This window comes from Crinia signifera, chromosome 8, assembly GCF_055691185.1.
Source record: "Crinia signifera chromosome 8, ASM5569118v1, whole genome shotgun sequence".
Taxonomy (NCBI): Eukaryota; Metazoa; Chordata; class Amphibia; order Anura; family Myobatrachidae; genus Crinia; species Crinia signifera.
The window spans coordinates 156,759,697-156,773,058 of NC_139224.1; the positions used below are offsets into that span (position 1 = coordinate 156,759,697).

Below are 13,362 nucleotides of genomic sequence, written 5' to 3' on the forward strand. Positions count from 1 at the left end.
TGGAGAGAGGGAATGTGGAAATGTTGTCCAAATCCACCAATCCGCTTCTGTCAATTCTAGTACAGTCTATGAAATGCCTGAAGGTTATTTTAGGAAACTTCTACACTTTATCTCTCTACAATGCTTGGTACATCTCCCTCCCTGTGTTGAGAATATGGGGGGAATTCAATCTTTCACTTTATGATGGCAGGATCTCGCTCAAAGGTGTTCACTTCCCCATAGGGTAGAGAGCACTTTTGGGTGAACAGGGAGGCAAAATGGAATGGCAATTGGCTTTCGCCTATGAGACTTCTGATTTCTGAGTGTCTTGGGGCGGGATCTCTTATATATTTGGCTACATCTGTCACTCAAAGTGGGTGTCTGTGTCTATAACGCTCTGTTCCTGGACTTTCCTCTTAATGTGTGATTGCCTTCATCTGTGCTGAACACCTTTCTGAGAAATTAACCTGTTTAAAACAGGTGATGGCAATCATACATTAAGGGGAAGTCTAGAAACAGAGCATTGTGTACCTCCTGGAGAGGGTCATGTTGGGAGGTATGTGACAGAGAACCAGCCCAGTGAGCCCACAGACAGTGCCAGACACCCACTGCCTTCCCATGTTGCCCAGCACTGCTACTCCACAGCCACCAGGTGAGCGCCCCCCTCCCGCGATTTGCGGCAAAACCTCCCCCCCCCGCGCGCCCCCCCCTCCCGCGAGTCGCGGCAAAAACACCCGCTCCCCCGCGACCCCCCCTACCGCGGTTCGCAGCAAAAACACCCCCCGCGACCCCCCCCTCCCGCGATTTGCTGCAAAAAGAACCCCCCCACGACCCCTCCCGCAATTCGGGGCGGCACCCCCCCTGCGACCCCCCTCCCGCGATTCGCGGCACCCCCCCCCCCCGCAATTCGCAGCAGCCCCAGGATTAAATGGCACATGCAAAACACTGACATGGCTATGGTCGACAATGAAAAAGGTTGACATGAGTTTTTGAATATTTATTTTTAATTTTTTTATTTTTTTCATATTCATTGTCATGTGTCGACATGGACACCAATGAAGTGGCACACTTATGTCAACATTTACATGTGTTGACCTTTCTGTGTTGATTTTTTTCTTGTGGCGATTCGCGTCACACCCCCCCCGCAACCCCCCCTCCCGCGATTCGCGGCAACCCCCCACCGGAACACCAGTGAACCCCGCCCTCCCGCGATTCGCGGCACCCACCCCCGCGACCCCCCCTCCCGCAATTCGCGGCACCCCTCCGTGATTCGCGGCAGCTCCAGTATTAAATTGCACATGGAAAACACTGACATGGCTATGGTCGACAATGAAAAAGGTTGACATGAGTTTTTGAAGTTTTTTTTTTCATTTTTTGAATATTTTCATATTCATTCTCATGTGTCGACATGGATACCAATGAAGTGCCACACTTATGTCAACATTTACATGTGTTGACCTTTCTGTGTTGATTTTTTCTTGTGGCGATTTGCGTCACCCACCCCCCCCCCCCCACAACCACCACTCCCGCGATTCACGGCACACACACACACACACCTCCCCCGCGATTCTCGGCACCCCACCCCGTGACCCCCCCTCCCGTGATTCACGGCACACCCCCGCGACCCCCCCTCCCATGATTCGCTGCAACCCCCGCCCCGTAACCCCCCCTCCCGCGATTCGCGGCACCCACCCCCGCGACCCCCCCTCCCGCAATTCGCGGCACCCCCCCCCCCCCCGCGATTCGCGGCAGCTCCAGAATTAAATTGCACATGGAAAACACTGACATGGCTATGGTCGACAATGAAAAAGGTTGACATGAGTTTTTGAAGTTTTTTTTTTCATTTTTTTAATGTTTTCATATTCATTCTCATTTGTCGACATGGACACCAATGAAGTGCCACACTTTGTCAACCTTTACATGTGTTGACCTTTCTGTGTTGATTTTTTTCTTGTGGCGATTCGCGTCACACCCCCCTGAACCCCCACTCCCGCGATTCACGGCACACACACCCCCCCGCGATTCTCGGCACCCCACCCCGTGACCCCCCCTCCCGTGATTCACGGCACACCCCCCGCGACCCCCCCTACCATGATTCGCCGCAACCCCCCTCCCGCGATTCTCTGCAATCCCTCCCCTCCCGCGATTCGCAGCATCCACCCCCCCACAACCCCCCCTCCTGCAATTCGCGACACCCCTCGTGACCCCCCCTCCTGCAATTCGCTGCACCCTCCGCGACCCCCCCCTCCCGCGATTCGCGGACACCTAAGTTGCAATACAGGGCATCTTTCATACAATTCTAACCATATTTCTCATATACAAACGTTCACAAATTAAGGGGGCGCAGCCCCTTACGACGGTGTGAAGAGCGCCCGTAGGGCGCGATGAATCACCTAGTGTATTAATATACATCTCCGCCCAACCACTGCAATGCTACCGCATATGTACTAACATATGTGGCTAGCATCGGAGTGTGGTGACTGAGACCCCCGCGATACCTGTAATGTGGTTTGCGGGGGTCTCCGTCACATCCCGGTGGCTGTCAGTGTCCCCGGCTTCTCCTCCTCCCCCTGCAGTCGGCTGTGACACCTGCCGGGGGAGGAGATCGATGGAGGACGGGAGGGGGGCTCGCGCCGATGGCGGGCGGTCACAGAAGCCCATAGGCTTCTATAGGGTATCGCCACCCAAAGGTGGCGATACCCTGCCCGGCGGAGACGGGGCGGACGGGTAATGGTACATAGGAAAATGCAATAAAACTCCAGTTTTACCGCATTTTCCCTTTAGTACATCCCACCCTTAGACTTTAATTTTCATTTCTCTCATCTGCTACCAGCGATGGCGTCTGCTGATCTGAGACGGGAGCTGGACTGTTCCATCTGCCTGAACATTTATACAGATCCTGTCACCCTGAGATGTGGACACAACTTCTGCCGGGCCTGTATTGATCGTGTGCTGGATACACAGGAAGGGACTATAGTATTTACCTGTCCAGAATGCAGAGCAGAGTATCTGGATCGTCCTGCACTAGAGATAAACAGAAAGCTCTGCAATATAGCAGAACGTGTACGCTCTATTCCACAGGAAGGAACTGGGATGTTCTGCTCTTATTGTGTCCACTCTCAAGTACCTGTTCTTAAAGTCTGTCTGAAGTGTGAAGCTTCTCTCTGTGATATACATTGGAGGACACACAGCAAGTCAGCAGAACATGTCTTGGTCGATCCCACCACTTCCTTGGAGAAAAGAACATGTTCCCTCCATAAAGAGATCTTGAAGTATTTCTGCACTGAGGACAATGTCTGTATCTGTGTGTCCTGCAGTTTGGCCGGAGAGCATCGGGGGCACGTGGTGGAGATGCTAGGTGAGGCCTCTGAGAAGAAGAAGGAGAAACTGAGAAATTTTCTGCAGAAACTGACTAGAAAAAGAAAAGGGACTGATCTGAGTATCCAGAGTCTGCAGAAACGCAGGAGAGAATATCCCAAAAAAGCAGCTGGTTCAAAAAAGACAGTCACTGCTCTGTTTAGAGACATCAGGAGACAACTGGTGGACCTAGAGAAGAGAGTGCTGAATGAGATCTCTAGGCAGGAAGAGAGTGTTTCACTCTCAGTCTCCGATCTGATTCAGCAGCTGGAAATGAAGAAGGATGAGATTGCCGGGAAGATGTGTCAGATTGAGGAGCTGGGTAACGTGTCTGATCCAATGACTGTCTTACAGGAACCAGACACAGGTGACTTGTCTGATACAGAGGAGCCGTGTTGTATGACTGATCCAATGACTATTAACCAAAAACAGGATAGTGAAGAGAGCGAGGAGGAGAAGGTGGTGGAGGAAAGCACTGAGGAGAACAACGAGAAGGAGGGCATTGAGAAGGGGGATATAGAGGAGGCTGAAAGATATGATGAGCATGACCATAAAGTGGGAGATCTGAATATGGGTCTTATCTCAGGGAAATTAGCAATATTATCTGATATACTAACAGGAATAAATGTATGCTTCTATGTGCAGGCACCAGCAGACATATCACTGGATGTAAACACAGCGTATGATTGTATACTTAGATCAGGTGACCTGAAAACTGTATTCACATCTTCAATGCAAGATCAGCCAGAGACACCAGAGAGATTTGAGGATTATCCTCAGGTACTAAGCACCAGGGGATTCTCCTCAGGGCGACATTACTGGGATGTGGATGTCAGTAATGCAGACATGTGGTATGTGGGGATGTGTTATCCCAGTATAGACAGGGAAGGGGAGGAGTCACGAATTGTATTTAATGACGTGTCTTGGTGCTTGGAGAAAATCGAAGATCACTATTCAGTGACACATGATGATGACGAGATCAAGTTACCTGGCAGTATTCCCTATGATAGAGTGAGGGTGTATCTGGATTATGAGGCAGGACAGCTGTCCTTTTATTCTGTGAGTGACATGATCAGACACTTACACACCTACACTGCCACCTTCACTGAGCCCCTTCATGCTATATTAGGTGTATGGGAAGGGGGTTCTGTACAGATGTGTGGATAGCCTGGAGCAGTCAGGGAGAGGAATCTGATTGGTGGGACATTAGTGCAAAGAATGATGCAGTGGATACAGATGTATATACAGACAGTGAGTCTGGTGCGGGGAATTGGTGTATAATTGTGTGGGCACTGCAAGTTGTGTATTCAGTGTTACAGTAGTTGTGTCATGTCCAACATTATCTGTTGTTCTATTCCTGACAGGGCAAATATGTATCCTCCATAGTCATTTGTACCAATCAGCATAATATTTCTATGTAACTCTATAGTTATGAGTATTCTTCAGTTATTTATTAGTGATGTAACTAATAAAGGTTCCGGAATGTTTCTGGTATCTTGCATTATTGTCTCAGTAGCTGTTGTGGTGCGACAGTCCTGGTTTTTCTGTATGAAGATATCAAACATCTCTATGGTAAAGCGGTCACCTAGAGAAGACCTACCCCGCTTCTGTCAGGGATCAGCATGTGTTGTGGGCACAGGACCGGGAAACCAATGACCTGCTGTAATGGGTGTGGTTGAAAGGGTCAACCGTATCTAGAGCGACAGTCAATAGACAGTCAAATTACAGTTGACCCGGATTTAACGTGGAAGCGTCGGATCCGGGATCAAGATCCCAGGCCCGAGCCGGCATAGCGATCTGAAAGGGGTATCACAAACCTGAATCAGGCTCTTAATATGATATGGTGGCTGGAGAGATACAGCTGATATAATTTGCAGGGGGTGCAGTATACACACAGGAGTTAGGGAGGGGCCCTATACTGCACACCCTATGTAATGAGTGGTGCTGCCTTGCTGAGACTAATAGTGCCACACACTAAGAGGGGAAAAAGAGGCATATGCACTATTCAAAGGATGGGGCAGATGTATTATAGCGCACAGCGTGGGAAGGGACATCAACAAGATGTATTAACATATTTTTTCTACCAAAGCGGGGGAGCACAAACTCCCACCTCCGGTGATGCCCGCCCTCCTGGAGACAGCACATCAGTTTACATGCGGGCAGACAGACAGCCCCTCGGCCAGCTGGACGGGCATGCTCGCGGTCTTGCTACTCACGCGAGATCTCCATCGCAGCCCAGAGCCAACAGCAGGGACAGCCCTGTCCCTACTGTTGAGATAGGACTTCCCCACCCTGTAGATAGCAGCAAGGTCAGTGCTGCTGAACTTTCATACATTCACCCTGCATATCGGCCTGCAATCCATATATATATAATATTTTATTTTTTTTATACAGTAGTTTTTTATTGAATTTTCAACAGATCCCGATACCCAAACAGACAGATCAATGTACATATGGTATACAGCAAGTGAGTGGCATAGGGGGAAAATAATTAGTATGCCAAGCGTAGCAAGGCACCCGGCCTGCTGCGTGGTGAGTGCAGCAAGCCCGCAAGGGTGATGATCCCCCCCCCCCCCCCTCTCGTTGGAATTCCGGCGGTCATGATTCTGGCGTTGGGATTTCAAACCAATCCCAAATATCTAGTATAATGAAACAGGCGTATATGGTAGAAATGTATCTAAGTATAATGCACAAAGTCACCCATTGCACATTGTAGAGAGAATATCTACGTACCAAATCAGGGGGAATAACAAAAGAATACATTGGCATTGAAGTGTCAAACAATAAAAAAAAAAAAAAACTTACCACAAAAACCCCCCCACCCTGTACAACCCACCCCCAATGTAGGCGTACTTGGATCCCATAAACTAAACCTACCCCTACCCCAATATCTATCTATTGTGGACTAGAGAAAGGAAGTAAATTAGTGGCCCTTAACTAAAACCGAGTCAAAGCTACATCAGCAATAGAACATTCCTATGTTAGCTAAATTATGCCAAAAAAATAAAAATAATAATCTACCCCTCTCCCCCTACCCACCCACTAACTACACTAACTAATTCCAAGTCCTACCCAAACTCTTTCATATATAAACTAGAATATCAGCGGAGAATTGCAGGGGAAACAGCCACCACTCCTAGGCAAGATGGCGCCGACATCCCACGTTCGAAGAGCTATATGTGAGGCTGCAGCAGGGATGGTGGCCTCTCAGCGGGTGTATCCATGCCACTCCACAACCTCACAGCCCCACTCACCACCAGGAGTCGGGAGCAGAGCACCGCAGGAGGAAGGTGGCGGCGCCTCTGGAGAGTATCCCCCCGGCGCAGCAGCACGGCAGGACCAGGCCGGAGCTGCAGAGCAGGGAGAAGCCGATCCAAGATGGCACCCATGTCCGGAGGAGAGGGAGCACGGAGCGCAGCGGGCCCAGGCAGCCGCCGAAGCCTCCACAGGCTGTCTATGAGAGCCGCGGGCGGCACAGGAGGTGCAGGAGAGACTCCGGAGGGCAAAGAGGTAAGGATGGTGCGCCCACGGTCCCTGGGGCAGGATTTTAGCAGAGCTCTCAAACCCAGCATCCACTCACATGCCCGTTCAAGCCATGGCCCCTGGCCTGCTATCATTTAGATAGCAGTGCCGATATGGACAGGAGCGCATACCACCCCTGTCATTTAGCGCTCACCGGCTGCTTCATACATGGGGGAGAAGCGGTATCCATGCACATAACATCTGCTGATACCCCTTCTCCCCCATAACGACACTTCCTACATCTGCCCTAATACTAGTTATACATTTTGTAATAAGTTTTGCAATAAATATTTTGCTTTTCACAATCTTGGTCAGGATTATGGGTTTACACCTCCTCCCTTTCCAGGTAACATCATCGGATAAGTCCCTAACATTCTAAAGGCACCATACACTTGTCTGATAATATTTTCTGTAGGCACTCCTCCCTTCTACTATATCACCTTCTCACTGCTCATTTTAGGCTACACCAGGGGTAGCCAACTCCAGTCCTCCAGAGCTACCAACAGTTCACATTTTTCAGCTCACCTCACAGGTGCACTCATTACTGACCAACACATTTTAAAAGATCCAAAGGTGGTGCCAAATACTTCACTTGTGATTCTCTTAGTAGACATGGAAAACGTTAACTGTTGGTAGCTCTCGAGGACTGGAGTTGACTACCCTTGGGCTACACCAGTGGTAGCCAACCCTAGCACTCGAGAGCTACCAACAGTTCACATTTTCCAGACAGCCTAGCTGCTGCACTCATTAATCACTGACACATTTTAAAAGATACACATATGGAGCTAACTAGCTCACTTGTGATTCTGTGAGGAGACCTGCAAAACATGCACTGTTGGTAGCTCTCGAGGACTAGGGTTGGCTACACCAACTCCATTCTATATTGCCCCTCTGAACAACTTCTGTATTGAAATATGGCTCCTCGTTCCTGTCCCATACCAGTCCTCGCTCTCAGGGCTCGCCCCCTCAATTTTCACACCACTAACATGCACCCACAAACCACACAACCTAATTGCTATCTCCCCTGTCCCTTCCTTTCTCCTGTGCTCTCTGGGATGCTAGATCAATCTGCAACAAGCTTCCAAATATCCATGACCTCTTCATCTCCCACTTTTTTAACCTTCTCGCCATCACTGAAACCTGGCTGTCCTCCTCTGACACTACCTCCCCTGCTGCCCTCTCCTATGAAGGCCTCTCCTTCGCCCACTTGGTCAGACCTGATGGCCGCCAGGGTGGAGAAGTGGGCATCCTGTCCCCCAGCTGCACCTTCCACGTCATCCCACCTGAGCCCGCCCCAACACATTCTCCACCTTCTGAGGTACACACTATCCGCCTCTTCTACCCCATTCACCTCCTTGTGGCTGTGATCTACCACCCCTGTGGCCCCTGCTCCTCTTTCCTTGATAACTTTGCTGCATGGCTACCATACTTTCTTGCCTATGCCCTCCCCTCTATCATCCTCGGTGACTTTAACATTCCTGTTGACGGGTTGGGATCATTTGGTCTGCATCATTATGGCCGACACCATAAGGTCGACATGGTTCTAGGTCGACAGGTCTTTAGTTCGACAGGTCATTAGTACGACATTGTCTAGGTCGACAACCGTTTTTTGACCTGAATGTCAACACAGTCAACATGGACACAGTTTAAAGTGCACTACACTTGCTGCGCTTGCAATGCGTCGGGCACGGTGCCTCGCTACACTCGGCACACTATTTTATTCTCCCACCATGCCCTAGTGCAGGGGTGGGGAACCTTTTTTGTGCCAAGGGCCGTTTGTAAAGGGAAAAAAATCCTTCGGGGGCCATAAGTAAAAATTTCTCTTACAAATTGTCCTGCTGCAGCCATCCCATGCTCCAGCGGCTGCCGCTGAATAGGACTGACAGTCTCTGGCTGCTGTTGATTAAGAGGAATCTCGCGAGAAATACCGACCTCAAGTGAGAATTCCCTTGTACTTGACTCTCGGCAAAGCCGCTGGGCAGGTGGGAGGGCCACTCAAACCGGCTATGGGGGCCGCATACGGCTCACCGGGCCTGAGGTTCCCCACCCCTGCCCTATTGGATAGTAGGCCATGAAATACCGTGTGTGGGCACATGTTGGCTCAAAAAACAGTGAAAAACTCAATGTCGACCTTTTGACTGTCGACCTAGACAATGTCGAATTAATGACCTTTCGACCTAGACCCATGTCGACCTAATGACTGTCGACCATAATGCTGTAGACCAAATGACACATCCCCTGCAATATAGCAGAACGTGTAACCCTGAGATGTGGACACAACTTCTGCTGGGCCTGTATTGATTGTGTGCTGGATACACAGGAGGGGACTACAGTATTTACCTGTCCAGAATGCAGAGCAGAGTATCTGGATCGTCCTGCACTAGAGATAAACAGAAAGCTCTGCAATATAGCAGAACGTGTACGCTCTATTCCAGAGGAGGGAACTGGGATGTTCTGCACTTATTGTGTCCACTCTCAAGTACCTGTTCTTAAAATCTGTCTGAAGTGTGAAGCTGCTCTCTGTGATATACATTGGAGGACACACAACAAGTCAGCTGAACATGTCTTGGTTGATCCCACCACTTCCTTGGAGAAGAGAACATGTTCCCTCCATAAAGAGATCTTGAAGTATTTCTGCACTGAGGACAATGTCTGTATCTGTGTGTCCTGCAGTTTGGCCGGAGAGCATCGGGGGCACGTGGTGGAGATGCTGGGTGAGGCCTCTGAGAAGAAGAAGGAGAAACTGAGAAATGTTCTGCAGAAACTGACCGCCAAGAGAAAAGGGGACTGAGAAAAGTATCCAGAGTCTGCAGAAACGCAGGAGAAAAAATCCCAAAAAAACAGCTGGTTTAACAGAGACAGAGACAGTCACTGCCCTGTTTAGAGACCTCAAGAGACAGCTGGATGACCTAGAGAAGAGAGTGCTGAAGAAGATCTCTAGGCAGGAAGAGAGTGTTTCATTCGCAGTCTCCAATCTGATTCAGCAGCTGGAAACGAAGAAGGGTGAGATTGCCAGGAAGATGTGTCAGATTGAGGAGCTTGGTAACATGTCTGATCCAATGACTGTCTTACAGGAACCAGACACAGGTGACTTGTCTGATACAGAGGAGCCATGTTGTATGACTGATCCAATGACTATTGTCCTCAAAAAGGCAGTGGAGGAAGAGGGGGGCACTAAGAAGGAGGAGGGAGATACTGAGAAGAATGAAGAGGCGGTCATTGAGAAGTTGAATAGAGAGGAAAGTGGAAGACCTAATGAGCATGCCAATAATGTAGGGGACCTGGATGTGGGTCTTATATCAATGAAATTACTAATATTATCTGATATAACAGGAATAAATGTATGTTTCTATGTGCAGGCATCAGAAGACCTATCACTGGATGCAAACACAGCGGGTAATAATATACTTATCTCAGCAGACATGAAAACTGTATTCACGTCTTCAATAGAACAGAATCAGCCAGAGACACCAGAGAGATTCTGGGATTATCCTCAGGTGTTAAGCACCAGGGGATTCTCCTCAGGGCGACATTACTGGGATGTGGACGTCGGTAACGCAGACACCTGGCGTGTGGGGATGTGTTATCCCAGTGCAGACAGGAGAGGGGAGCAGTCACAAATGGGATATAATAACAATTCTTGGTGCTTGGATAGGACTTCTGATGAGGAGCATTCAGTGATACATGACTTTGAGACGATCCCGTTACCTGCCAGTGTTCCCTATGATAGAGTGAGGATTTATTTGGATTATGAGGCAGGACAGATGTCCTTTTTTTCTATGACCTTTTATTCTGTGAGTGACATGATCAGACACTTACACACCTACACTGCCACCTTCACTGAGCCCCTTCATGCTGTATTAGGTGTATGGGAAAGGGATTCTGTACAGAAATATGAGAGGAGACTGGAGCTGGTGGGAGGGGAATCTGATTGGTCGCATTACATAATATGATGCAGTGGATACAGATGTATATACAGACAGTGAGTCTGGTGCAGGGAATTGGTGTATAATTGTGTGGGCACTGCAAGTTGTGTATTCAGTGTTACAGTAATTGTGTGTCATGTCCAATGTTATCTGTTCTATTACTGACAGGGCAAATATGTATCAGTCATACAGTCATGTGTATCAAACAGCGTATTTATATGTAACTAAAGTTATGAGTATTCTTCAGTTATTTGTTAGTGATGTAACTAATAAAGGTTCTGAAATGTTTCTGGTATCTCGTAATACTGGGCTGGGGACTATAGGCTGCATTTGGATGGGACTTTACCATCCTTGCTGCCATGTGCCTGCATCATCGGGGGCGGCACTGCAGGTGGGGAAGGTGTGTTGTGCAGAGCGATAAAGCTGTCTAACATTTCTGGGCTGCATGCAAAACCAGCCAGTATTTACCCTGCACAGAACAAATATAAATGTTCTTGCTCCCCCTGCAGGGCAACATGGTTTCTTCCAGACACAAAGTTACTTTATGTTTTTGCTTTCTGTACACCCCTTTCACATCGCACCTCGGACCCTGGTAATTACTGGGTTGATGACGTGACGACTCGGGTCGAGGTGTGGCGCTAGAGCTTACTACCCAGGTCATCCTTTTTATAATGGGCGGACCTGGGTTTAACGTGAAAGCATCGGCCCGGGTTGGTTCTGGGATGGACCCGACATCAAGATCCCAGGTCCGACCCGGCATTGCCATGTGAAAGGGGTATCACAAACATGAATCAGGCCCTTACTGTTATATGGTGGCTGGAGAGTTGCAGGGGAAGCAGTATACACACAGGAGATATAGGGAGAGGCCCTATACTGCACTCCCTATGTAATGAGAGGTGCTGCCTTGCCGAGACTTATAGTACCACACACTGGATGTACTAAACTAAAAATGCGGTTAAAACCGCATTTTTTCATAGGCATTAAAGCCCCACCGCCGGGGCTTCGCCAGCTCTAGCCGGTACCTTGTACCCGGTAATTATCTGCGATGTGAAAGGGGTATAACTCCCCGCGGGGGTGATTCTCGTTCATTCATCATCGATGTTTTGGGGACTGCACATGGTCTATTATGCACATGCGCAGCCAGCCCCCCCCCCCCCTTGCGAATGGCTTAAAATTTCTTAAAGCTTCTAAAAATGAAAAAAAGGTGATGTTGCCCATAGCAACCAATAAGATTGTGTCTATCACCTCTATTGCATCTTAGAAAATGATTTAATCTGATTGGTTGCTATGGGCAACATCAACTATTTATCTTTTTTGAAGCTTTTGTAAATTTACCCCCAAGGTTGACCTGCATTGGGTCGACCACTAAAGGTCGACATGGCTTAGGTCAACACATGAAATAGGTTGACATGATTGGGAGGTCGACACAAGTATTAGTTCGACATGAGCTTTTCATTGCTTTCTGAGCTGGTAGGCGATATTTCATGCCTACCCAGCGGTGTAGCTCGGTGCCACGGCGCCTGGAGCAAGGGCATGTTTGCCCCCCCCCCCCATTTGTAGTAGGTGAGGCTCCTGCTCCGTGAAAAGTGGGCACGGACCAACATTATACCACACACCGTAATGCCCATTGCACATCTTAGCAAACTTTGTAATACCCATTACACATAAAGCCACAGCCATAATGCCAATTACACATAAGGCCACACATGATGCCCATTACATACTATATAACACACCGTAATGCCCGTCGCATACTAACACACCGCAATGCCCATCACATACTAACACACCGCAATGCCCAGCTCACACTATTTAACAAACCGTAATGCCCATTACACATTTAACACATAAGTGCCACTTACCTACATGCTCAATGCCAGGGGCTTCATGCTCGATGCCAAGGGGGACTGAAATTTGCTCACAGGGAAGGTGTGAGTAAATGATAGTGCAGAGGAGGGAGGGAAGGTGGGAGTGATAGTGCACAGCAGGGTGGGTGGGTGAGGATAGTGCACAGCAGGGTGGGTGGGTGAGGATAGTGCACAGCAGGGTGGGTGGGTGAGGATAGTGCACAGCAGGGTGGGTGGGTGAGGATAGTGCACAGGTGGGTGGGTGAGGATAGTGCACAGCAGGGTGGGTGGGTGAGGATAGTGCACAGGTGGGTGGGTAAGGATAGTGCACAGCAGGGTGGGAGGGTGAGGATAGTGCACAGCAGGGTGGGTGGGTGAGGATAGTGCACAGCAGGGTGGGTGGGTGAGGATAGTGCACGGGTGGGTGGGTGAGGATAGTGCACAGCAGGGTGGGTGGGTGAGGATAGTGCACAGGTGGGCGGGTGAGGATAGTGCACAGTAGGGTGGGTGGGTGAGGATAGTGCACAGCAGGGTGGGCGGGTGAGGATAGTGCACAGCAGGGTGGGTGGGTGAGGATAGTGCACAGCAGGGTGGGTGGGTGAGGATAGTGCACAGCAGGGTGGGCGGGTGAGGATAGTGCACAGCAGGGTGGGCGGGTGAGGATAGTGCACAGCAGGGTGGGCGAGTGAGGATAGTGCACAGGTGGGTGGGAGGGTGAGGATAGTGCACAG

The 13,362-nt window shown here is 49.5% G+C and overlaps 1 protein-coding gene across 1 annotated transcript; it reads left to right on the forward strand.

Moving 5' to 3' along the window:
• The first annotated feature begins 2,814 nt into the window (after nucleotides 1-2,814).
• LOC146027310 (E3 ubiquitin-protein ligase TRIM39-like) lies at nucleotides 2,815-4,503 on the forward strand. Its single transcript, XM_083158242.1, has one exon. The coding sequence runs from the start codon at nucleotides 2,815-2,817 to the stop codon at nucleotides 4,501-4,503; it is 1,689 nt and encodes a 562-aa protein (XP_083014368.1).
• The last annotated feature ends 8,859 nt before the right edge of the window (nucleotides 4,504-13,362 follow it).